This window comes from Protopterus annectens, chromosome 1.part0, assembly GCF_019279795.1.
Source record: "Protopterus annectens isolate FY-2018-M chromosome 1.part0, PAN1.0, whole genome shotgun sequence".
NCBI classification, from domain to species: domain Eukaryota; kingdom Metazoa; phylum Chordata; order Ceratodontiformes; family Protopteridae; genus Protopterus; species Protopterus annectens.
Window position 1 is genome coordinate 511,827,425 of NC_056725.1, and position 25,705 is coordinate 511,853,129.

General features: G+C 38.5%; 1 protein-coding gene across 1 annotated transcript in view; it reads left to right on the forward strand.

The window, feature by feature from the left end:
• The window catches only part of YIPF3 (Yip1 domain family member 3), a 366,566-nt gene that overhangs the window by 70,024 nt on the left and 270,837 nt on the right, over positions 1-25,705 (forward strand). Inside the window, exons 3-4 of the mRNA XM_044061028.1 lie at positions 14,908-15,014; positions 16,826-16,871. Of these exons, the coding sequence (XP_043916963.1) occupies positions 14,908-15,014; positions 16,826-16,871 (153 nt within the window). The remainder of the gene's footprint in view (positions 1-14,907; positions 15,015-16,825; positions 16,872-25,705) is intronic.

Genomic DNA, 25,705 nt, shown 5'->3' on the forward strand with positions numbered 1-25,705 from the left:
AGCAGTTAGTATAATTACTCCCCTCTTCCTTTACCCCGGATATTCTGCTGAATATCACAACCAAAAAGTGAGTGGACCCGGACCACAGAAGTCAACCAAACGAGTTTAATGCCAAAAAAATTCCAGCAAACCAGGTTTAAGAGCTTTCATCAGAATGTATCATAGACTTCCTCAGAAACATTTAAATTCAGCCAGCTATAACATTTAAAAATCCACCTACAAGGTCACATACCCTAATAACTCAGTTAGTACAATAAACAATCCTTAAATGGATATGTGTACAAGTACAACACTTAGAAGCAAAATAAATATACTAAAGTTATTCATCAAATCAACAGATATTCATTAAGTAAAAAAATATTTTTTGAATAAATAATGTTCATTAAATAAAAACACTTCTACAACCCCCCCCCCCCGTGTATACAAAAACCTGTTGGTAAAAATGTTTAAAAATATGTGACCATCATAGTACATAAGAACGCAACCTAAGCACACTCATAATTGAGACATAATCATTTAATCCAGGATATACACAAGAGTTTGCCATTTACGTTCTTTAAGTTCCACCAGGTCGTTCCATGGACCTCCCCTAATATTTTGATGGACTATATTAGTACCCACAAATTTAAAAAAGTGGTCAGGATTACCAGAAACATGCTTAGCCAAATCATTATTGAGGTTAACCTTCCTGATATCCAAAATGTGTTCATATATCCACTCTCTGAACTTTCTTCTGGTTTTTCCTACATAAAAACAATTACATTGTTGGCAGAGAGCTAAATAAACCAAACCCTGGGTATTACAATTACAGTGAAATGGTGTCCTAATCCAGACACCATTCACATATACCTTGTCCAATTCAATGAAATGCTTACAATAAGAACAGAATCCACATTTACGGGTACCCCTCTTTTTAGAGGATACCAGTGGTTCATTATACATGAGGGATTCCAAAATTTCTTTAACTCCCACCTTTTCTATAAACCATTTCTATACCACTAAGGTATTTCTCCTTAAATTCACTAAAACATGATAACCTTTGCCAGTATGTATTTAAAATCTGTTGAATAAACACACATTCTGGATTATATTTGCTAATAAAAGATAAAGAATAATCAGATTCACTCCCACTACTATTTCCTTCATTTGTGGTCCTTGTACAAAATTCATCTCTAACCACACAAAGCAAAGGTTTATAAAAGCCAGTAGACCTTTTCTGCTCAACCTCAGAAAATACACCAAAGTCTTAGATTCCACTAAAAATGACTCCTCTTCAGTGGTCATCCTTGTAAACGGAACAAATTGGGCCTTCACAATACCCCTTTTCTGGTGTGGGGGTGGCAGCTATCAAAATGTAGAAAGCTATTAGAATGCTTAGGCTTTTTATATATATTGCTAACAAATCTTTTATTAGCAACGTCTTTAGAAATCTTCACATCTAAATAGGAAATGCTCACTTTGTTGTAGACGTGTAAATTTGAGGAAACTGGTGGTTTTGTTCAAATAATTAACAAATGATTGTAACTCTCTCTCAGTGCCCCTCCAAAACATAACATCATCTAAAAAACGCATATACAATGCTCAGAGGGAGCTGCCACCAAACTGCTCTAACACATATTTCCTTTCCCAATGGAGCATAATTATGTTGACGAATAAAGCTGGCCCATAGCTACACCCTTCCTTTGTAAGAAATAGTGCCCATCGATAAAAACAAATTATTCTTCAGAACCAATTCCATAAACACCGTTAAAACATTAAAAGAACCACAATCGCACAGTATCTTAGCGCTTTCATCCACTCTTTATTTGTGAACTTCTTCAGAAATAAGATTACCCTACCCAAGCTTCCTTTTATATTACTAATTATCAATTAAGTACAGGAAATGACGTAACCATTCAAAGTAAAATAAAAAGCACATTTAAATCCAAACAACTAATGAATGATGAATGTGCCTATTTGCCATTAAAAAAAATACCATGCATGTAAAAAATAGATAAAAATGTGTATGTATAAAGTACATTTCTGTTGAATATTTGACAAATATTGTCATTTGTATTTTAAAAAACATTTTAAATTTATAGTTTCGTTTAAACCAGGTGCACTGTCTGCACCTAAGTATAACTGCCAAAAAGCTTCCCTACACTCTAATGTATTGTTTAAATCTCCATTGTAGGGCACTTTTTCCAATCTTTCTAACACAAAAAATACAAACTGTTTGAAGTCAATACATGATAGTGCATGTCTGGCTAAAGAATTAGTTTTATATTTCTTTTTTATCGCTAAATTGTGTTCCTAGATTCTACGTTTTAAATTTCTTATCGTTTTTCCAATGTAGTAACTTTCACAAGACATACATGTAGCAATATATACTACATGTTCACTGTTACAATTGTAATAATCTTTAGCCCAAAAAGTAGTGTTAGAGTGACTGAGGGTCACAAATGAATTTGTTGCATTTTAACCTAGTTAAAGCAGTAGTTGTGTTGTTTCCAGATTCTAACATAATTTTGATGTTAGTTATCTTCTTATATGTGAATCTGGACACCAATCCCAATGTAGTCACTAGTTCTTTGTTCCCTAAAATAACCTTCCAGTTGTTTTCTATAATATTCTTGATATGCCACATTTCGTTCACTATTGGAAGGGGAAATGCAATCATGTAGCTCTTTGATGTATTTTGGGTTGCATTTTCAGTGTCCCCTAATATACCTTGTTTCACTGGACCCACTAAAATATCTGTAGAGTGTAAAATAGATGATGCCACCCCACTTCTTAATGAGAACTTCTTTTTCTATCTTTTTTTATCCATTCTAAATCATAACCTGTAGAAACTAAAAGTCCTCTAAGGAACTGAACTTCTTCCTTGTAAATGTCATCATCTGATGTCAATCTACTGATCTGTCCTTTAATGACTCCCCTCTTCATATGCTGCAGATGTAAACTGTCTTTGTGCATGTATTGATTAGTGAACACTGGTTTCCTATAGATTCTACTCACAAAACTTTTTTTCTCTTTATCAATGTTTATATGCAAGTCCAAATAATCTATAAAATTCCCAAATCCACTAATCTTAAACTCCAGAGAATCTGTTGTACCATTGAGATCCTTAACTAAGTTCACAAATTCCTCATAACTTCCTTTCCAAATGAAAAACAAATCATCTATGTATCTATAGTAAATTTGTACGTTGTCAAAACTTGGATGTTGTTGTAAAAATTTACATTCCCAATTCGCCATAACCAGATTTGCAAAGGCTGGTGCAACCCTTGCCCCATAGCTACACCAGATGTTTGTTTGTAAAACACACCATTACATTTTAAGAAATTATTGTCTAACACCAAATCCATCATGTTACAAACAGTATTGATTTTTTTCTCCTGTAAAATTAGTGTAATTGGTCAAATATTCTCTAAGGTATTTAATACCCACTTCTTGTTCAATTGAAGTGTTTAGGGACCTGACATCTAAAGTTCCAAAATGAATTTCTTCATTTTCTATTTTGTAATCTCTCAAAATTTCTAATAGATGCCAGGAATCCCTAAGATAATATCTTGATTTCTGATCTAACCAAACTGAAGTGTTTTCAGTTTTTGAATTTTTAGCTAAAATAATCTGTCTAAAAGGAGGATTCTTTTGATCTGTTTGTATCTTAGGAATACCAAAAAATGTAGCTATCTTTGGATGTTCTACCTGCACAAAGTTGTAATTCTCATTGTCAATTTCTTCCTGACTAAACATATGAAATAGTGTCACATCCAGTTTGTTGTAACTCTTATTTATTTCTCCACAGCTAACACGCTTATAAACCGTGCTATCATCTAACATAACTTCCAATGCACTATTATAATCTTTTGTGTTCATAATCACAATTTTTCCACCTTTATCTGCTCTCATTATTCAAATTTCTTTGTTTTTACTTAGTGTATATAATGCTTGATGCTCTTTTTCTGTAAGATTATCTTTGAAATTGTCATAATTAATTTCCCTAAATTCACTTTCACACAAAGATTGAAAAGTGTGTAAAGTAGTTTGTAAGGGAGGGTTGAAAGTACTGGGTTTGCTCAGCTTATTCTCTAAGCCTATCCCTTTTGTTTTCAAAATATCCTGCATAATGTAACTAAGATTTAATTTCTTAAATATAATCTAAAATCAATCAAAAGTTTACCAATGTTCATTTTTACTGCAGGGATAAAGGAAAAACATCTTCTCAGGACATTTTCTAATTCCACTGACAAGGTAATGTCCGATAAATTTAAAACGTCCAGACCATACTTTTGTATGTTGTCATTGTTTTCCATTTTCTCCTGTTTTTCCCCCCTCCCTTTCCCTTTGTTTTGTGTGGTATTGTACCACTTGGCAGTCCGCTTCTTTTCGATTCCATTCAACATAAAAGGGCTATTATCAAACCCAATGTTGTTACTATCTGTACAAGCAACCTGTGCATAACTCGCTGTATTTTCATTGTTATTCATATTGTGATCCACTGGTGAAGGACGACTTTGTACAGTACCATCATTATTGTTGGTAGTTGGTAAAACTTCTATATTTTTATCAGATGTTGACCTTGTGACTTCAATCCCTTTGTTAGTGGACTGCATATCCACTTGGCTATTTACAGAATCACAGTTATTGATTTTTGTTGTAACTTGTTTGTTGTCAAAAACAATATAAGCGTGGTTTGACTTATAGGCAAGAATGTCTCTTTTTTAAGTTTAGACTGTTTCATAAAAATAATTGTAGCCCTATGTCTGCCAGCTTTCGCTTCTAGACAGTTGTAGAGCTCCAAAAAGTCTTTGAAACAGCCATAACTTTTTATATTTTCATCCATGTACTTAATGTTGTCTTTAATTTTATTCATCTCCTTGCCATAATGTACAACCAAAAAGCGCATCGTATTCAAACCAGTCTCATTGTACAATTCAATTAGAGTCTTACTTAGTTCATCCCCAGGCACTACACAATTTGGGAACTTTGCTGTCCATAACCCCTGGGGCACTACTTTACGTGTTATACATTCTTCCAAATACTGTGTCTCTAAATCTAAAGTCACATATTTGTATATCTGTTTCTCCATCTCATAAATCGCTTTTTTACAATGAATGGTACTCATATAAGCATTGTCATTGTGAATATTACTTACATTGTCCATTGTCATTGAATGTTACGTCTGCAACTGTAGTAAAAGGATTGATGTTTTGTTTACATATATAATCCCAAACGTTTCCTTGTGCTGAAAGAGATCACCCATTAGAGACGCCTTCTCCGTTTATATTCATGTTCGACTTCTCCACTTCTGCGTGATGTTGTAAGACGTTACAACACGTGGATCTCACACTATCACCATCAAGCTTGTGTGACTGCTTCCTATTCACTAATCAATACCTGCACAAAGACCGTTTACATCCACAGCATATGAAGAGGGGAGTCATTAAAGGACAGATCATTAGATTGAGTAGATTGACATCAGATGATGACATTTACAAGGAAGAAGTTCAGTTCCTTAGAGGGCGTTTTGCTTCTAGAGGTTATTATATAGAATGGATAAAAAAGACAGAAAAAGATTTGTCGTTAAGAAGTGGGGTGGCATCACCTATTTTACACTCTACAGATATTTTAGTGGGTCCAGTGAAACAAGGTATATTAGGGGACACTGAAAATGCAACACAAAATACAACAAAGCGCTACATGAGTGCATTTCCCCTTCCAATAGTGAACAAAATGTGGCATATCAAGAATATTATAGAAAACAACTGGAAGGCTATTTTAGGGAACAAAGAACTAGTGACTACTTTGGGATTGGTGCCCAGATTCACATACAAGAAGATAACTAACATCAAAATTATGTTAGAATCTGGAAACAACACAACTACTGCTTTAACTAGGTTAAGATGCAACAAAAAGGGCACTTCTGCATGTCAGAATTGCAAACAGTGTAGGTTTGTAACTAATTCTTCATTTGTGACCCTCAGTCACTCTAACACTACTTTTTAGGCTAAAGATTATTACAATTGTAACAGTGAACATGTAGTATATATTGCTATATGTATGTCTTGTGAAAGTTACTACATTGGAAAAACGATAAGAAATTTAAAACGTAGAATCTATGAACACAATTTAGCGATAAAAAAGAAAGATAAAACTAATTTTTTAGCCAGACATGTACTATCATGTATTGACTTCAAAAAGTTTGTATTTTTTGTGTTAGAAAGATTGGAAAAAGTGCCCTACAATGGAGATTTAAACAATACATTAGAGTGTAGGGAAACTTTTTGGCAGTTATACTTAGGTGCAGACAGTGCACCTGGTTTAAACGAAACTATAAATTTAAAATGTTTTTTAAAATACAAATGACAATATTTGTCATATATTCAACAGAAATGTATTTTATACATGCACATTTTTATCTGTTTTTTACATCTATGGTATTTTTTAATGGCAAATAGACACATTCATTATTCATTAGTAGTTTGCATTTAAATGTGCTTTTTATTTTAAGTTGAATGGTTATTATGTCACTTCCTGTACTTAATTGATAATTAGTAATATAAAAGGAAGCTTGGGTAGGGTAATCTTATTTCTGAAGAAGTTCACAAATAAAGATTGGATGAAAGCGCTAAGATACTGTCCAATTGTGGTTATTTTATAGTTGAACAGGACTGGTTTCTTTCTCTTTTTATGTTTCGTGGTGGATGTAAAGGCGTTTTGGATTTAGTTTTTACAGTTAAAACATTGTCATTGTTGGAAAATACTTCCAATTCAGTTAAATCATGGAACCATCCAAGACCTGTATCCTGAGGTATTACACTGAATAAATTAACATCAACAGTACAACAGAATCATATTCTACTTCTAACACTTTACTAAGTCCCACGAGTCTTTACAAATGTGTGAAAACCTGTTCAATACACTTTTAAGTTTTAAATCGATGTATTTGGCCAAAGAGTGGGTTTTAGATCTAGAGGCATTAACTATTGGCCTCAACTGCGGGTTAGTCTGATTTTTATAACTCTTCAGTAAACCAAAGTTAGAGGGAATAACAGGAAATTGTATCTCCAAGAATGACCAAGCACCCAAGTCAACAGGGGCGGAAACGCCAGAACTGGAGGAGAACAGACAGTTTACTCAATGAGTACTACATTGAACGTTGCTGGGCATTTTTTACCTGTTTTGGACAACAACGATTTCAACGGCCATGTTAATGAGGACATTGGTGTGCTAAACATTGTGGAAAACACGAAAGGTGACTTTTTTTATTTTTAATTATACTGAAGATGTGTTTGGTATAGGAATGGCCGGCCTATTGTGCAAAGGGTTTAATTTTATCCCCACAAATCATTGTAAAATTGACGAATTAATTACTGATTTGAAATTATTTTTGCAGAAAATAAATCTTAAAGTACTATTTCAGGACAAAGCTGTGGCTGCAACTATTGAAGGGTTTAAAAGAAGTAGTACTTTTAACCCACCCCCTCCCCTCCCTTTACTTTTATTTGAAAAGTTATGTGACTTTGATTTTGGGTCTTTGATGTACAGGAATAGGTTTTCCTTGGGTGGAAACCTTTCTAAATGTGAAGTTAATTTATTGAGGCAACTGTGTATAAACAAAACTTTGAGGGTTATGAAACCCGACAAAGGGGGGGTTGTTTTTATGGGTATGGATGATTATTTGAATAGGATGTTCTCGTTTTTGTGTGACGATTTTTATGAGGAGACTTCATTAGACAGAGTTAACATAGCTTATGCTAGAATTGATTGGCTATTACAGGATATGTTAGGCCAGGGTGAGATTGACTTGGATACTTTGTCATTCTTGGAGATGAAATTTCCTGTTATTCCCTCTATCTTTGGTTTACCGAAGATTCAGAAAGACCTGACAAACCCGCCATTGAGGCCAATAGTTAATGCTTCTAGATGTAAAACACACTCATTGGCCAAATACATTGATTTAAAAAAGTGTTTTGAACAGGCTTTCACACATTTGTAAAGATTCATGGGACTTTTTAAGTAAAGTGTCACAAGTAGAATATGATTCTGAATATATTTTTGTACTGTTGATGTTGTTAATTTATTCAGTGTAATAACTCATGATGCAGGACTTGAATGGTTCCATGATTTTTGAACTGAACTGGGAGTATTTTCCAACAATGACATCAGTGTTTTAACTGTGTTTATGGAATTGGTTCTGAAGAGTAATTTTGTTTTTATTGATGGGCAGTATTTCCTACAAAAGAAGGTTGTAGCTATGGGGGCAGCTTGTGCTCCCATATTCACCAACATAATTATGCTCCAATGGGAAAGGAAATATGTGTTAGAGCAGTTTGGTGTTAGTCCCCCCCCCCCCCCCCAGTCATCGTATATGCATTTTTTTAGATGATATTACTATTTTTTGGAGGGGCACTGAGATAGAGTTACAATCATTTGTTAATTATTTGAACCAAACCACCAGTTTCCTCAAATTTACACATGTTTACAACAAAACAAGCATTTCTTATTTAGATGTGAAGATTTCTAAAGATGTTGCTAATAAAAGATTTGTTAGAATGCGTAGGCTTTCTATATATATTGCTAATAGCTTTCTACATTTTGATAGCTGTCACCCCCCCCCGCACTAGAAAGGGGGTATTGTGAAGGCCCAATTTGTTCGGCTTACAAGGATGACCACTGAAGATGAGTCGTTTATAGTGGAAGCTAGGACTTTATCTGATATGTTTTACAGAAGGGATTACTCAATAAAATTGGTGGAGGGTGTATTTTCTGAGGTTGAGCAGAAAAGGGCTGCTGGCTTTTATAAACCTTTGCTTTGTGGGGTTAGAGATGAATTTTGTACGATGACCACAGATGAAGGAAATAGTAGTGGGAGTGAATCTGATTATTCTTTGTCTTTTATTACTAAATATAATCCAGAATGTGTGTGTATTCAGCATATTTTAAATACACTTTGGCAAATTTCATCATGTTTTAGTGAATTTAAGGAGATCTATCTTAGTGGTATAAAAATGGTTTATAGAAAAGGCTGGAGTTTTAAAGAAATTTTGGAATCCCCAGTGTCCAATGAACCATTAGTCTCCTCTAAAAAGAGGGGTACCTGTAAATGTGGATTCTGTTTTTATTGTAAGCATCTCATTGAATTGGACAAGGTATATGTGAATAGTGTCTGGCTTAGGTCACCATTTCACTGTAATTGTAATATCCAGGGTTTGGTTTATTTAGCTCTCTGCCAACAGTGTAATTGTTTTTATGTAGGAAAAAACAGAAGAAAATTCAGAGAGCGGATATATGAACACATTTTGGATATCAGAAAGGTTAACCTCAATAATGCTTTGGCTAAGCATGTTTCTGGGAATCCTGACCACTTTTTTAAATGTTTGGGTATTGACATAGTCCATCAAAATATTAGGGGAAGTCCATAGAACTTAAAAAACGTAGATGGCAAATCAAGCTTAACTCTTGTGTATATCCTGGGTTAAATGATTGTGCCTCAGTTATGAGTATGCTTAGGCTGCGTTCTTATGTATTACGATTGTCACATATTTTTAGACATTTTTACCAACAGGTTTTTGTGTACACGGGAGGGTTTGTGAAGTGTTTTTATTTAATGAACATTATTTATTCAAAAAATATTTTTTGTTTAATGAATATCTGTTCATTTGATGAATAATTTTAGTATATTACATTTATTCTAAGTGTTGTATTTATACACATATCCCTTTAAGAATTGTTTGTTGTACTAATTGAGTAATTAGGGGTATCATGTGACCTTGTAGGCGGGGTATTTAAATATTATAGTTGGTTGAATTTAAATGTTTCTAAGGAAGTCTTTGATGCACTCTGATGAAAACGCTTAAACTTTGTTGGAATTTTTTTGGCATTAAACTCATTTGGTTGACTTCTGTGATCTGGGTCCATTCACTTTTTGGTTGTGGTTCTCAGTTTGAGGAATATGTCTACTCAATTATGGTGAATATCCATACTGAAATCCTCTGTCGAATTCACATGATCAGTTAATTCCAAATGTGTCACCTGCAGTATTGGTATTTGCACTCTGCATTTACTTATTTTAATTCAATACTTTTGTCCTTTTTGTCTATACTTGTAAAACCATTTACATTCCAAGATATTATGGATAGTGTAGCCATCATGATAAAAACCGTTTCCATCTTTTATATGTACCATGTTTTGAATGTGTATTTCCAACTTTTGTGTTACATGCACACACTAATGTTTGGCAGTCTGATCTTAGTAGTTTCTTCTCAGAACTCCAAAGATTAATTGCTTGCACCTACAGAAAACTCATCTCCATGGAAACGTATGCTGTAATGAATATTTTGTCAGTTTGAATTGAAGCAGAATGTGCAGCTGCCTTCAGCTGCAGACTTCTTCTCTCCTGCTGAACATTTGCCAATTGAAAAAAAAAAGTTAAAAGTTAACATTTTTGCAGAAGAAAAAAAACTTGGCCTTTTTCATGGCCTCATAATTTTATCATATTTTAAAGCCTACTTATAAAAAACACTTGTTTATAATTTAAGCGAAGGACATTAATCTAGACATTCACCCTTCTAAAAATAAGAGAAAACATATTAATCTGTATATAATATGTCATTGCACTTTTACACCCCACACCTTCCCCAGCTGCCCAAGATCCCGGCATATTAATATTAAACTTTGCTTTATAGTCTCCCATTTATTCACTAATTTCAGTGTTGCTAGTCTTCTTCCTGTTCATCTCCATCTCCCAGCACCAGGCTTTGATTCAAGTCCAAGGTATTGCCGATTCTTCTAGTCACATCCTAAGCTTTTTTTTCTCTCTCTCAAGCATTTCCTTTGAAACACTGGAAGAAGTTCACTGACAATGTCTGTATGAGCGTTACTGTCAGAAGAATGAGGAGGAGTCCCATTTTGCTTGCTGGCTCACTTTTTGTTGGGTAAACTTTTTTATTTTCTCCTTAGCCTGGTCTGCTTCCAAAAAATGTATTTAATATTCCAGGAAAAGAACTCTGAAGACAGTTGGATACAGCAGCTCGAGTTTCGCCCCTACTTCTTGTCATTCCCTGATTGCTGGCATAATCTTGCTTCTTCTCTGCCTGGTGTACAATGAATAATTTTCCACAAACACTCTGCTGCCTCCAGTTTTTAATACTCTCAGTGTGCCCTTTCAGTTAATGAAGTCCAGTACAAAAAAGAGAGAGCACACAAGGCAATGACTGTTCAGTAATTTATTCCAGATCAGTAAGCGCTTTCATGTCTCCACGGACGCTTCATCAGACTTTAATGAACAAATTGCACAAAAGTACTTCCTTTTATAGGTGTATCAATTAATCAAAATCCAATTAAGCACATTTCACATATTTAAAGGCACATATAAATATACAAGGTTAAAAACCTATTAAGAAAAAACATTTAAAAACACATGACTTGATTTTATTAAAGTTTATAATTTATAATATATACTAAAGGAATCACTTAAAACCAAAACAATTAATGCCTCAATGATCTCTCAGGTAAAAAAAAGGCTTTAACACTATTTTATCATTGAGGCCATAGCCCTTGTCTGCTGTGGAACTCTAGTCCAGTTGCTTGTTTGTGCTTTCATAAAATTAATCAGTCTCTTCCTTCTAGTTTCTGTGGTACAGCAGAAAATCTCAGGTTTTCTCTGTGTGCTCTGTCTTCTAATACTACAGTTTTTTAATGGCTCTTTTCAAGAAGTCTGATAATTGGACAGCTTTTTTCATCATTTCAGTATCTGTTTTTTTTTTTTTTTTGCAGTTTTATCAGTTCATCTGAACAGCTAGTTAGCGCTTCTTCCATTTTTTCCCAGTCTTTTATTATTTGAGGTGATATATTCCTTTATTTAGTGTTTATAATTTATTTTAATCACTTCTGAGTACATTTGATTTATTGTTTCCTCTAAATTACTGGAAGCCATCTTTTAAACCAGAGCTGAAGCTTGACCTGCTTTTTTGGTGAACAGCTGCAGCATTCTTCCTAAGCAGTGTTTCCTCTTCACCTTTTCTGGTTGAGTTTCATTCTGGTTCTCTAAATTTATTCTTTGGTGGCTTCCATGCAGTGTAATTAGTAATCGATAACTGAATTATGTCCAGAAAACAGTTTAAATGGCACTGCTTTACCTCATTTCACACTGTGAGAGCTGAAGTTAAGCTGTTGATCAGTTTGCAGCAGTCTGGAAAGTCAGGATCTTTATTCTGTGTTGGAAAACCTAATTCATCCTCCATTTGAACCAGCACATCAGGCTAACTTGAGGTTCTTGATGTGAAAAACATGCAAGATTAGATTCTAAGCTGTAAGCTCTTGTAATGGGTCAACTTTATCTCTTTTTCACAAAGACATGGTTTCTTTAAGAACTAATCATTTGTTAATGTCTAAAGGGTGTCACAGTTAACCTTATGCCAGTTATCAATCTCCCTCTCTTCTCTCCAGAACCTAAAAATCAGTGATTCTTCTTACCTTGGATGTCTGCAAACATCTCTGGTGCGAACTTGAACAAAGACTTTCAGAAGTTGTGTTCAGTTGTTCATTTCACATGAAATTAAGAAAAAAGGGCAGTCTGTATCAAAGCAGACTATTTTTAAGTAGTTATCTCTTGCTATTACCTTTTGTTATACCTACCACAACAAAACTATTCCAGGCAGGATGAAGGCTGATTCTACCAGGTCCTTGGCTTCATCTCTGCGGCTTTTTGTAAAGAATTGTGTTCTAGAAGTAGCAACTTGGTCCTCTGTGCATACTTTTACAAAATGCAAGGTCTAGGACAGGCTTTGTTATGACTATTCACCAGTGGCTTTTTGACTGTCATCCCACTTCTTCCCAGTCCTTCTAAGCTATGGTAATAAAACATTACAGCTTAGGCTACTGCCGCAGTGGTCCTTATAAAAAAATGTGGAGCGGTTGTTTAAGTTAACTTACCACAGCAGTAGATGCGTGGTCACTGCTGCAGCAGCTGCTCACTCTCTCAATCCACTTACTAATAATAATAATTATTATTATTTTTTTCTTTTCTTTAAGCCAGGGTGTGGACATTTTATTATTTTTCCTATTATCATTGTCCTTCTTGAGTCATTAGTGTCCTTCCCTCTCTCTGTTGGCACGAAGGCTCTTACGGCCTTGGTGCCCAAACCTGTCTTGTGGTCAGCTGATATAGAAGGTGCCCTTAAGCCTTGGAACCTTGCCAGCTGTTTATATTCTTAGCAGGACATAACCCTCATAGCTTGGGCTACTGCAGCAATGATCATTTCAACACCTACTGTTAAAGTAAGCATACTTGCACAAATGTACTTTCCCATACTAAATGTTGGCACCTGTTACCATGAGAGGGCATATATCTTAACCGTCCCTGATTTTGCCTTATGTTTTTACACTGTCCCACGTAAAATGTATTTATTTATTTTGTGTGTGTGTTTGGGGGGGGGGGTAAATCACTGAGGATTAAGCAATCAGTAATAACACTAGAGTTTAGTACTTGAATGTTCAGAAGGTGTATGTTGGTGCAAAACCGGTTATTAACTTTTTAAGCAATTTAACAGTAGTAATTGAAATTTGCCCCTGATTTTGGGTCTATGCTTAGTCAGAAACCATGAGGGACAAAGTTGTTGATCTATGTGCGGGGGTTACACAGAATGTGCTGAGGGGGTAACAGATTGTTTGTATTAGGAACGGATATGGGTAGAAAATTTTTTTTTGTGAAATTAAGAGAAAATAATATTCTATGTTTTCAGTACTAAAATGTTATGATGCAGCTTAGTAAGGTAACTTAATAGTGAGCAGGCCGTTTAAAGAATGGTTAGAAAGCAAACAGAGCAGTATATTTGTAGGGAGATGTAGTTAAGGGAATGTTCATAAGTATAATAAATATAAAAGCAAAACACAATATTGGCTAGATGTCAAAAAGCAAGGTTTCAGGAGAAAAAATAAAAATTTGCAGTTTTGCATTATTAATGCAATTGCATTCATACTTACACACAGTCTTTAAGATGAGAGACAGATCTGTTAGTGGACCTTGTGCAGGTGCAACAGTATTGCACATGAAGCATTTAAAGATCACGTTCAAAGTTTTGATAATGTAAAAAAATCTTGCCTTGAAGCACAGCACATCTTTAAGCTTGTGATCACTTATTAGTAGAAAATGGACTTTTAATTTCTTTTCACTTTGTGTGAAAAAAAAAAAACTTTTAAAATTCCCATAGCACATGGAAGTGTAAAGCCCACAGTGGCCGATCCTTTGTCTCAGTCTGTATACCCTCTGATGTCATTCCTAACGAGACTGCTGATTATTTGGATTAATTTGTAAACTATTTTATGCGATTAGTATTGCAAAAATGTTACTGAATTACAATTGTTTACCAATTAATAGTCCACTCACAAACACACACACTCGCACACTTCTTCCAGAGTTAAAAATAACAATAACATGAGGGTTATCACTTGGGGAAATGATTGCTTGTTTACGGTTACAGTATAGGCTAGGACACACACAGTGTTTACATACTGCCCTGTCTATTAGGGACATAGGTGCCAAACCAGGAGTAAGTTGGTGATTTCACTTCCATTGGTCCAGGTTACGTTTAAATATGGTTAGGGATGAGATTTGCTTCACATGGATGGGAAGCCTGTTCCAGAGATGGGTTAATCTTTGAGACACATACCAGTCCCTCCAACATTGTTATTTTTATGCTGTAAACAAGGATTTGGTCCTTAGAGCAGATATTTCTGATGACAATAATTCACTGATGTAGAAGTGGGCTGAAATTTGCAAATGTAATAGCCTGATGCAAGAGCCTTATTTTGAAAAGCTGCTGTCATGGTGAGTACTTCATATAGCTTTACTTCTTTATACTACTGTAAAAGTGATATTTTTTTTGGTTAAAATCTGTTAACATTTAGTTGTTTTCTCAGGTGTGGCAAGCTGGAAAGAGACAAGCATCCAAGGCCTTTAACCTCTATGCCAACATTGACATTCTCAGGCCCTACTTTGATGTGGAGCCCATCCAAGTCAGGAACAGGTATGGGAGCTTTTACAAGCTGCTGCCTTCATGCTTGGTGGCTTGGCAAGGATTTTTTTTTAGTGTTCTTGATTTATTCTAAATATTTTATAGTACTTTGGTGATATAATGATTGGATTATTTCTGAGACTACCTCACTGGGTAACAACTTTTTTTCAAATATTTTATTAAATTTTAAATAAAAATAAATATTTTTGAAGGTGTAATATTTTTCAAACGGCAGAGCATTTAAATCAGTGTTATGTAAGACTACTAAAAAATTCATCCAAAACACGGCACCACCAAAATAAATAAAATAATTTGTTGAGCACTTTCATCCGTAAGGGACTTCTTCAGAATGACCAGCATAAAAAACTTCCCAGTTTTAAAATGCATATCATCAATGAACAACTACAATTAGTTACACAATAAACCAATATAAACTGTCAAACAAATGTCTAATATAGTTAATGCTAGGTAAAAAAAAACATTTAATGTTAATCACTTCATTTAGACCAAGAAATTTGTAAGCCTGCAGTTTAATCTGCCACAAAGTCTCACACATTTTTAAACAGTTCTTGTAATTTCCGAACATGTGCATTTTAAACACACACACACACACACACACACACACACACACACACACACACACACACACACACACACACACGTGTGTGTGTGTATGTAAAAATAAGTAAGATTCAAAATACGTAAACCTATAATATCAGAAAATAAAACCTGTTTGATGCATTGGAGCGCAAGGATCCCTGCTCCACCCACATGCCCTGCAACTTACATATAACAACTTTGGGATGAACAGTGAAGAAAGGGTAAATTCCAAGTTTTTGATATTGTGAGTGTTAGATATATTGTGCCAACATCAGCTTTTAGATCTTTTGACCTTAAAACAAATTAATGTAATCCTTTATATATATATATATATATATATATATATATATATATCTAGAGAGAGAGAGAGAGACCAGACACATTATATATGCATATTAGACTCCTTCCATTCAATATCACAATATGCCACTACCACAGGCAAATGGAGGCTTACCAATAAGTTGACAAGTCACGTCTCCTTTTAAGCCTTCTACATTGTTTTTTTTTTTTGCTTTACTTTTAACTTTAACTCACCCCCTCCTCATGCTAAAGTAGTTTAAAAACACAGATGACCTTGAGTTTGAGTTGTTGTTTTGCTACTACTATTTGGCTGGCTGTTGATGATGTTGTACTGAGATGCTGAGCTGATGATGCACAAAAAAAAAAAAACAAAAAAAGGAGGGAGGAGAGGAATTCCCAAGGCACTCTCTTCTTCTTTATTTGTAGGAGGGCAAGTTCCCCACACCCGCATATTTACATATATCAACTCCAAGATTGCCATATATTCCTGGATATGACCATCTTGGACTTAAGCTTGTTTTTTTCAGCCATTCAGTCCCATGTTTTGGGACTTTGGTGTAGCAGGTGCCGGCACTTCATTTGGTTACCCTACCTGCCTGCTTGCCTGCTGCAAGGGTGAATTCAAGCATGGGGAGATTAGTTAACTGGGCTGGAAAATGTTTCCCTGAAACTGTGCAGGCAGAGAGAAGATGTTTTTTTCAGAAATTATCAAAGAAGACAAAGCTGAACAGTTAGTCGTCTTCTGACATTGTTTTTGCATGATCACCTCTGTTTTTCCCATTTGTACAAGAAGCATGAAGCATAGTAATCATGAAATATGAATAGTTACTTAAATTGATGTGTAGCTGTTATGTTTTATCTTGAAGGACACATTATATTTCTTTTTATTCTTAATCAGAAATACGATTGTGTTTTCACAACAGGTTATTGGAGTCCCTGATACCAGTAAGGACGTTCAGCATTCCTCAGGTTAGTCAGACATGAAATTTCTCATGAAGTATTAATGTTGTTTGGGAATATTTTTATTTCTTCTGTTAACACATTATTGTATTCAAGTAGCACTTTCGCTGTATTGTAGGAAAGGCCTTCTGTGATGAATTTGCATTCTTTCTCCATTAAAATGTCTCATGCGATGTAGTTGGTGTATAAGTAAAAATATTTCATTCAGCACTCCACACATGTTCTGTAGTGCTAAAACTCATAACTGTATGGAAACCATGAAATGTGTAGAAAGTCATGTGCGAATGTACTGATTTTGATTACAGGCCTCATTAAATAACAAATGGGTGTAAAGAAAATGCATATTGCATTAAGTTTTATGCATCATACTGTGAGTTTTATCAGGGTACACTGGAGCACACTAACATTTAGGTCACTTTGCCAGCGAAAAGACAATTGTAGTGTTCATTGTATTGTTTACATTGAAGTAGTGCTAACTTTTAGGATTTCTACCACCGAAGGCCCAGCATTTGGTATGATTTTCCAGAGCTTTGCTACTCTGACTCTTGGCCAGTGGGCACCTTCTCACCTGTACATCAACACACGTGTGGTCTGAAAAGGACATTTGCCCGCAGCATCTTCCAGTCTTTCTTGCCAAAGTATGAGAAAGTAAGAGTCTGTAGTCAGTGTGGAAATGTGGGTACAGAGAGTTGTAAGTCCATTGATTCAGCTTTGCTCCCAAAATACAGATAATAACTGTGTGATGGGGGGGGGGCATTTATTTTACTTGTTTCAAAAACATGAAGTTTTTTTGGGGTATCATAGTAGATGTCAGTTTCATAGGTAAAGGTTAATGGGTAACTTTTTGTTGAAAGAAAATCCCTTGTTTGTTTTGTTTAGGGGAGCAGTATGACATTGTATCCTGTCTTCATTGTGGCAGTTTAGGCACAAGACTAAGCAAGAGACCAAAATCTCTGCAGGGCCTGGTTGAACCAGAAAAGGCTGCAGGCCTTTTTAAGACCGCTTTGATGTCAACCAAGTCATCTGCAAATGAACCACTTAAATATGTAAAGAGATCGCCCATAAAAAATGGGATCTCACAAGCCTCTTGACATATTTATCGAGTCTTTAGGCATCCAGAGATTCAAGGGTCTCTGGTCTTGTGATGATGTCTGAGGTTCAAAAATAAAAGTCCTCAGTGTCTGCCCATAACTGCTAACTTCTAAGATTGCCATTGCTCCAAAAGGAAGGGCCAAGATGTCCAAACATCAGACGTTCACCATCTTCCTTCAAACTGAGCTTGGTTGTTCTTCCCGTGCCCGAGGCTGCATCCCAAGATCTAATGAAGCTGGCTTAGGACTTTATGCACTTTCTTAAAAACAATTTTCAGTACAGTCCATGTACGGGATGCTATCCTTAGGAAAAGAGAACCCTCCCTTCCTGACATATCTGAATCTTTTGACTTGGAGGTGAGCAAACTGGCTTATGTGGTCCAGATGTCCTTCCCTCTCAACTACATGTCATACTCTGAAGATACCTTATCCTGTACCTCCTTACTTGAGGATTCCTGATTTGGGAACACCTTTACCGTGATAAAGGATTTCTTCCAGTGGCTGGCTAAGAATTATTCTGATGCCCAGAAAAGGTATGCTGAGCTTCTTGGTTTACCAAAGCCAGTACCTTTAGCTGTTCCACTAGTGATTTAAGCTTTAAATGAGCCATTCACCATTGCATCTTTCAAGCCAGCTTCCCAACTCCTTATTTGTAGGAAAACCTGACTGTGTTTGCAGGGTTATGGATTCCTCTAAGCAATTGTATAAGAGCCCAGTTGCTGATCCGGCCCTGGAATCCTTGGGTTCAAGCAAGGTATCTGCTTGGACTCCCAACAAAAAAAATCGTAATGACAAGAAGACTACACTTCTGCCAACCTGGCCTTCAGGGCTGTGAACTGCCAAACTCGCATGTTAAAGTTCTAAGAGACCCTTATGTCACAAATTAAGGACAAAGCTTAGTAGCTAAAGGAAAAGGCCTGGAGAGACATGGTGCTAGAGTTGTGTAGCATCACCTCCCACCTTGACAAGTACTCTATCAAGTATGGTTATGATGCAGTGGATGCATCATGCAGAGCAGCAGCAATAAGGTCAGTCATTAGGAGATCTACTAGGCTTAAGGCACAACCCATGCTCTGTCACGTGAAAGCACAGTTTGTCAGTACCCCATTAGACTAAAAAGCTTCTTTCTGTATCACCAGCTGAATAGGTGTTTAATAAGCTTGAGGAAAATGGAGACGACAGTGCAGTAAATGAAACAGTTTCATTCCCAACCACATAGCCGAAATTACTCTGCTAAAAACTGCTTGCAGTTTTATAGAGGCAAGGGAAGAGTAAGTAGACAAAGTGGAAGAAAGACCAAGTTGAAAGGAAATGGCAAGCTGACCAAAAAGGGAAGCATGAGGACCATCAAGGCCATGACTCCACATGTTCTCTCTACAAGAGAACATGTGTGATTCTGCAGTGGCAAGGCCAGCCAGTTCCCTCCATTTCCCTTTGTCAAAGACTAAAAGTAAGGGATCATCTGGAGCTATTTATCAAACCGGGAGCAAATCACTCCGGATGTTCATAATAATAATCAGTGTTGCAGTGCTTACATTTTGGCCAGCTTGACTTCCAGGATTTTGATTAATACCCTCCCACCAAAGGCATTGCTATGTTGGTAGCATAAAGGGTACATTGACTTATTGCCATATTTAGCTCATTCTTGCTATGCAGTCCATAACTGTGTTACTCACCTTGCTCAGTCTATTAATTGGCCTGCTTCCAACATGTAGCTCAGAATAAGTACCACGTAAGGGATTTCTTTCATTCTTCTTACATGCAAACATACAAATATTTCAAGTACAGGCATTAATGCCCTTCTGGCCTGCTAATATACCAAAACAGTTGCTCCCATAAGTGTCCAGGCTCTTCTTAAAAATAAACTAGTGCTTGCTTCCATGCATCAGCTGATCTCAACAGACCAGTTAGTGCACTTCTCTTTCCTGTAGAATCTTCTACATAGGTTGTCTGATTCTGTACTACATTGATAAGCCCAAACATTCCTAGAGGTAGTTGTTTCTAAATGCCCTATATGCCTGAATAAGTCTCCTCTTAAATATCTGTATACAACAATATAAGTTCAGATATTATAGTCTGTCATAATAACTTAAATTTTTACATCCATGGGTGCCCTTGGTATATTTCCACTGTACTCTTTCTAGTTTATTCATGCTTGTTTTCTTATAAGGTCTTGATATTGTTATTCCATACTTAAGGTTCAGACTAATGTTAATGAACAATGACTTCATCATTTCTGATTTCCTAGACTTTAGGCTGTATGAAATGATTTATATAGTTCTATAACTGTCATTAACCAGTTGGATGATATAATTAGAAAAACTCAATGCGGCATCTATGTACCCAGGTCCTTAAGTTAATCTACAGTTTCGATCACTGTGTGCTCTATTAAATATTCATCTTTCAGTTTGTCTCCCAAATCTCATATGCTTATTTCTTGATGTATTTATTAGCATATCATTCTCCTGTGCCCAAATGGTCAGTTTGGTCAATTTTTTTGCAGACATGCCCGTAGCTCTCAACTGTCCAGATTTTTACTAACTGTGCAGATTTTTGCCTCAAATTTTTTGGTCTATTCCTCATAAAGTGTGTGGCTTCCCGGCAAATTGGTGAGGATCGAGTCCACTACATAATGGCAGCCCTTTGAGCTTCAGACTTCATATGCTTCAGAAAATGCATGGTAACACAAAACCTTTTACTCTAGCAACTTTCCATATTTATAAGAACAATATTTAAAAATTGTCCCAGTTTGTGGGCCCCATTATTTTTGGCTTTGTCCAGATTTCTTGTGCTAAGAAGTTGAGAGGTATGAACGTGCCCCTTCTGTAATACATGGAATCATTTCACCCAATTTCAAGTCCTCTACATACAGATTGTTGAAAACCTCAGATGAAAAAGGTAGATCTGGAAGGCCTGTGATTGTTTAAGTTGTATCTAGGATAGAGCCTTGTGGGACACCATGACTGTAATCAGGAATTTCACCTGTCCAATTGCTGTGTGATACATGCAATGTCCTATATGTAAGCCATGCAGCTGTCCATCTTATCAAGAGTTCATCAGAACCTAGTTGTTCTTTATTGATCAGAGTTATGCACATAGCATGGCCCAGTCAAATACTGAAGTTAAATGTATATAAATTACATCACAGCACAATTTTTCATTTATAGCTGTTATTATATGGATCTGAAGTAGTTTACTTCATTTGGTCTTCAACCTGTGGGATACCACATCCGTATTGGATCCGAGCCGGCAATCTTACTAGCATCTGCCCCAAGCTCCTCCCCTTATCCGTAATACACCTCCTCTACCTTCCAACCCCCATATCTCGTTTGCCATAGCTAGCTGAAGCATCGTGATCTCCAGAGCTCCGGGAGGTAAGTGGGTATTAAAGCTTTTGGAAAGCCTTTTTTCTCTACTAACTTCAGGATAGTGATAGTGTAAGTTCCCCCTTTCTCCTCCCCTCGCTTGGTGCGTCGCATTTTCAAACTTTGTGTTGTTTAGCTTAGTTTAGTGTATTTAGTGTGTGTATATTTGCCCCCCCCCCCCAGTGTGTTCTGTGTGCAAGTGTGGTGAGTGGTGTTTTCAGTGGGAAACTAATCTTTGTTTACTTGTTTTTCCTCTGATATAATAGCTGATAAGCCGGTGTTTAAAAGATGCACTGAGTGTGGCCATAAGTTGTCCCCAGCAGATGGCCACACACTTTGTGTAATGTGCTTGGGCATGGCCCACCTTAGTACAGACTGCTCTATATGCTCAGGTTTTAACCCGCATGCAATCAAGGACAGGAAGGCTAAGTTGGCCCTGAAAGGCCTTCTTCCCTCTTATGAGGCAGTTGCCTCGTCTTTGGTCACAGCGGCTGCTGTGGCTGCCTCTCCTTCTCTTGCCCTTGCTTCTCCTCCCACCCAGGCTGGGACTCAACCACCCGTGTCAAAGCCTGTGGAAGCGGAGCAAAAAAGGGGCAGAGAGAGGAGAGAGAGCCAAAACCTAGATCAGAGAAACGCAAGAGGTCTCCAGACCTCCCTTCACTGGTTAAGACCCATAGGATCCGTGACTCCCCTCAGCTCCGATCTCGAGGTTTTCCCCGGAGCCAGAGGAGACACGTTCTACATCTAGGGCCTCGGTGCCCAGACTCGCAAGGTCGGAGTCCGTGGCCTCGTTGAGGTCCACTCCATCCTTATCAGAAGTTGACAGGGATAAAATGATGAAGGATGTTCATTCGTACTCTGATTCAGATGGGGTTCTTCCAGCCCTCTCCCTCAGGAGGAGGGAGCGCACTTCCTTTTTTTTTTTTTTTTCCTTCAACTGATTTCTCCTTCTTTGATCTGTCCACCGGGTTCAGAGTACTCGGATCTGAGGATGGCTTTAGTCAGGGGGCTAGTGCCAGTGGTACCTGCTTCCTCGATGCTGACAGCTGCCTGGAGCATGTCGGATCTGACCAGTTCGGATCTGAGCCACTCTTAGACCCGGAGCTTGGGTGTCAGATCCGAGGGAGTGGAAATTTTCTCATTGGCTTTGCCTTTCTCAGGCCAAGTTCCCTCCCTCAGAGCTCCGTCCGCTTCGGGCTCAGCTCTGATTCTCTCATTGGACCTGGGGAGACTGGCTTCCTTGTTGGTTCCACAGGTGGTTCGTTCTCCCTCGGCATTTGACATGGTAGAAAGGGTTCTCTCCACTGGATCGAAACCCATGACTGTCCCCTCGGACTCTGCCCCGACCCCCTCGGCTCTTTCTACGATTCCCATCATTTTACCAGAGGGACAACCCATGCTCGAGGGGCCCCAGATGGTTCCCCCTGAGGAACAAGTGGCTTGCGAGTTCCACCCAGAAAGCCTCACTGGAGATGTGCCTCACAAACATACGTGCAAGAGGAGGCACTTGGACCCCCCCCCCGAGTCCCTCACCAAGGATACGGACTTGGGTGATTGGGAAGGTTCTCCCAGGTCACCTCCCGAGGATGTCTCCTTTGGAGACCTCATGGAAATCCTTCACCAACGGGGAGGTTGGTCTGCCCCCAAACCTTCTGATGAGTCCGTGTTCCTGGAGGCTTTTGGCATGGGCCCAGCTACTTCTTGGGTGTCCCCTCCCACAGGTCCCTTGGTGGACCTGGTCACCTTGCGGGCATGGAAGGAGCCGGACACCATGGAACCAATTCCCAAAAGGCCTGACAAAATTTTAAGTCCACCTTCGGATAGGCCAGTATGGAACAAGGGCTCCCCCATACGCTATGGTGGTAGCAGCAGCCACTAAGAAGGAATTAGCCTAGGAGAGTACCTTGGTTCATCCTCCTGACCAAAAGTTGCGGATGATGGACTCCTTAGGGAAACGGGTTTACGCTTCAGCTACCTTTTCTATTAGGGTGCTGAACTACTTGGCCCACATCACGAGACTCCAACATGACCTGGTCAAGGAGCTGGCGTAGTCTTCCCCTAAGTCCATGTCGTAGGAGGACAGGGACTCGTTCTCTGCGAGAATGGCCACTTTGAAAGCAGTCTCCATGTCCATGCAACTCCTTTCACATGCTGCTGAAGGAGTGGCTAAGGCGGCTGGGTCCGGCATGTCCATGAGGCCTGCCTCAGACTATGTCAATTCTCTGAACTTTTCAAGGTGTCCTTTGCCAGTGCTCCTTATGACGGCTCTACTCTTTTTGGTAAGACCGTCAAAGAGACTTTAGTCCAGAGAATGATGGTAAGACACTGTCTGCCGTTGGGATCCACTTCTCAAACCCTCAAAGGTCTTTTTCCCAGAACCAGAGAGAGCAAAAGAAGATGTGGTTCCAGAAGTCCCAGTATTCCCAGGACACTCAGGGCTCCCCCCCCCGAGGCAGAGGAGGACAGAATGGACGCCAGCCTAGAGTCAGAGGGAGTCCAATGAATTTTGGGTCTCGAGAACCTTTCTCAGACAGACCCAGACAGCAACCCTTAGGGGTGGCCCGACTGCTCTACTCTGGAGGCAGTCGGGGGGGTGATTGTCCTTGCACCTGGCGGCATGGGAGTCCATAACATCAGACCGTTGGGTGCTTCAGATCATATCCAGAGGATACTCTATCCCCTTTGTGGGTCCTCCCAAATCTCCCAAACACCTCCCGGATGTACCACCCACGCAAAGAGAGGCAGCAGCACAGGAAATTTCCAAGCTGCTAGAAAAATGAGCTATCAAAACTGTCCCCCCAGATCAGTCTGGATTGGGCTTCTACTCCAGGTTCTTTTTGGTGCCAAAAAAAACGGGGGACTTGAGGCCCATTCTGGACGTATCTACCCTGAACCTGTCGGTTGCCAAAGAGAAATTCCGGATGTTCACGCTACAGTCCATCATGCTGTATCTGCAAGAGAGCAACTGGATGTGCTCGTTAGACCTCCAGGATGCTTACTGTCACGTAAAAATGCACAGAAGCTCCAGAAGGTTCCCCCGCTTCTGGCTAGGAGTCCATCATTACCAAATTCGAGCCCTACCCTTTGGTCTCACCACAGCCTCCAGGGTGTTCACCAAAGTGATGACGGTGATAGCGGCTCACCTGAGGCTTCAGATCTATCCTTACCTAGACGATTGGCTCCTCACTGCTCCCACCAGGCATCTACGCTCTCAAAAACAGGGATTATTTCTGAATCCCTTCCCTGCATTTGGGGATCACAATCAGTGCATCCAAATCACTCCTAGATCCTGTCCAGGTGATAGACTACATTGGTGCAAGGATAGATACATTACAGTGCAAAATCTTCCTGACCTCGGAGAGAGTACAAAACCTGAGGATGCATGTCTTTCTAATCTACCATTCTCATCTTCCAATGGTGGAATCAGTGTTGAGGGCTTTAGGTTTAATGGCAGCAACCATAACGCTTCTCCTGTGTGCCCGGTTACATATGAGAATTCTACAGTGGAGACTAGAGGTATTATGGTCCCTGTTGGAACTTCCATTGTCATATCCAATACAACTCAGACGAGTCTGTCGGTTGTCCCTCATATGGTGGATGTGTTCTCCGGACATTTTGGAGGGACAACCCTTTGTTCCAGCCCCTGCCCAAACCACAGTGACCATAGATGCCTCCCAACTCTGGTGGGGGAGCATTGTTCGGGCAGGACAGTCCAAGGCCTGTAGTCCCCTGTAGAGGCCAGCTTGCACATAAATGTTCTAGAGATGAGGGTGGTCCTTTTAGCATTGCAGGCCCTTCATGCTTTCTTCCTCTGGGAACCATTGCAATTCAGTCAGACAACATGTCAGTGGTCTGGTATATCAACAAACAGGGAGGGACCAGGTCTTACCCCCTTTGTCGTGAGGTCATGAGAGTGTGGGAATGGGCGATCTCCACCAGTCGCTTTCTCATAGCAAAGCACATTCCGGGACAGTCCAACATTCTAACAGACAGGTTAAGTTGGACTATTCTGATGCCTTATGAGTGGTCTCTGAATCTTTCAGTAGCGGAGCAGATCTTCCTCGAGTGGGGTCAGCCTTGCTGCGATGTCTTTGCATCTCCTTCCAACGTGAAGTGCAGAGAGTTCTTCGCTCTGAACCCCCTGCCGGGGGAGTCCCCCAGAGATGCTCTAGTCCATGCTTGGCCTCCCAGTATTCTGTATGCTTACCCTCCAGTACCTCTTATTCCGAGGTTTCTACAGAAAGCTTGTTGACTGGGGAGCAAAGTGATCCTCATTGCCCCATTTTGGCCTCGCCAGGTTTGGTTTCCCTTCTTTTGGTCTCACCTTCTGGCTTTGCCTTGGATCTTGGATCCCATTTAGGATCTGATTTCACACCCATCAGGGGTT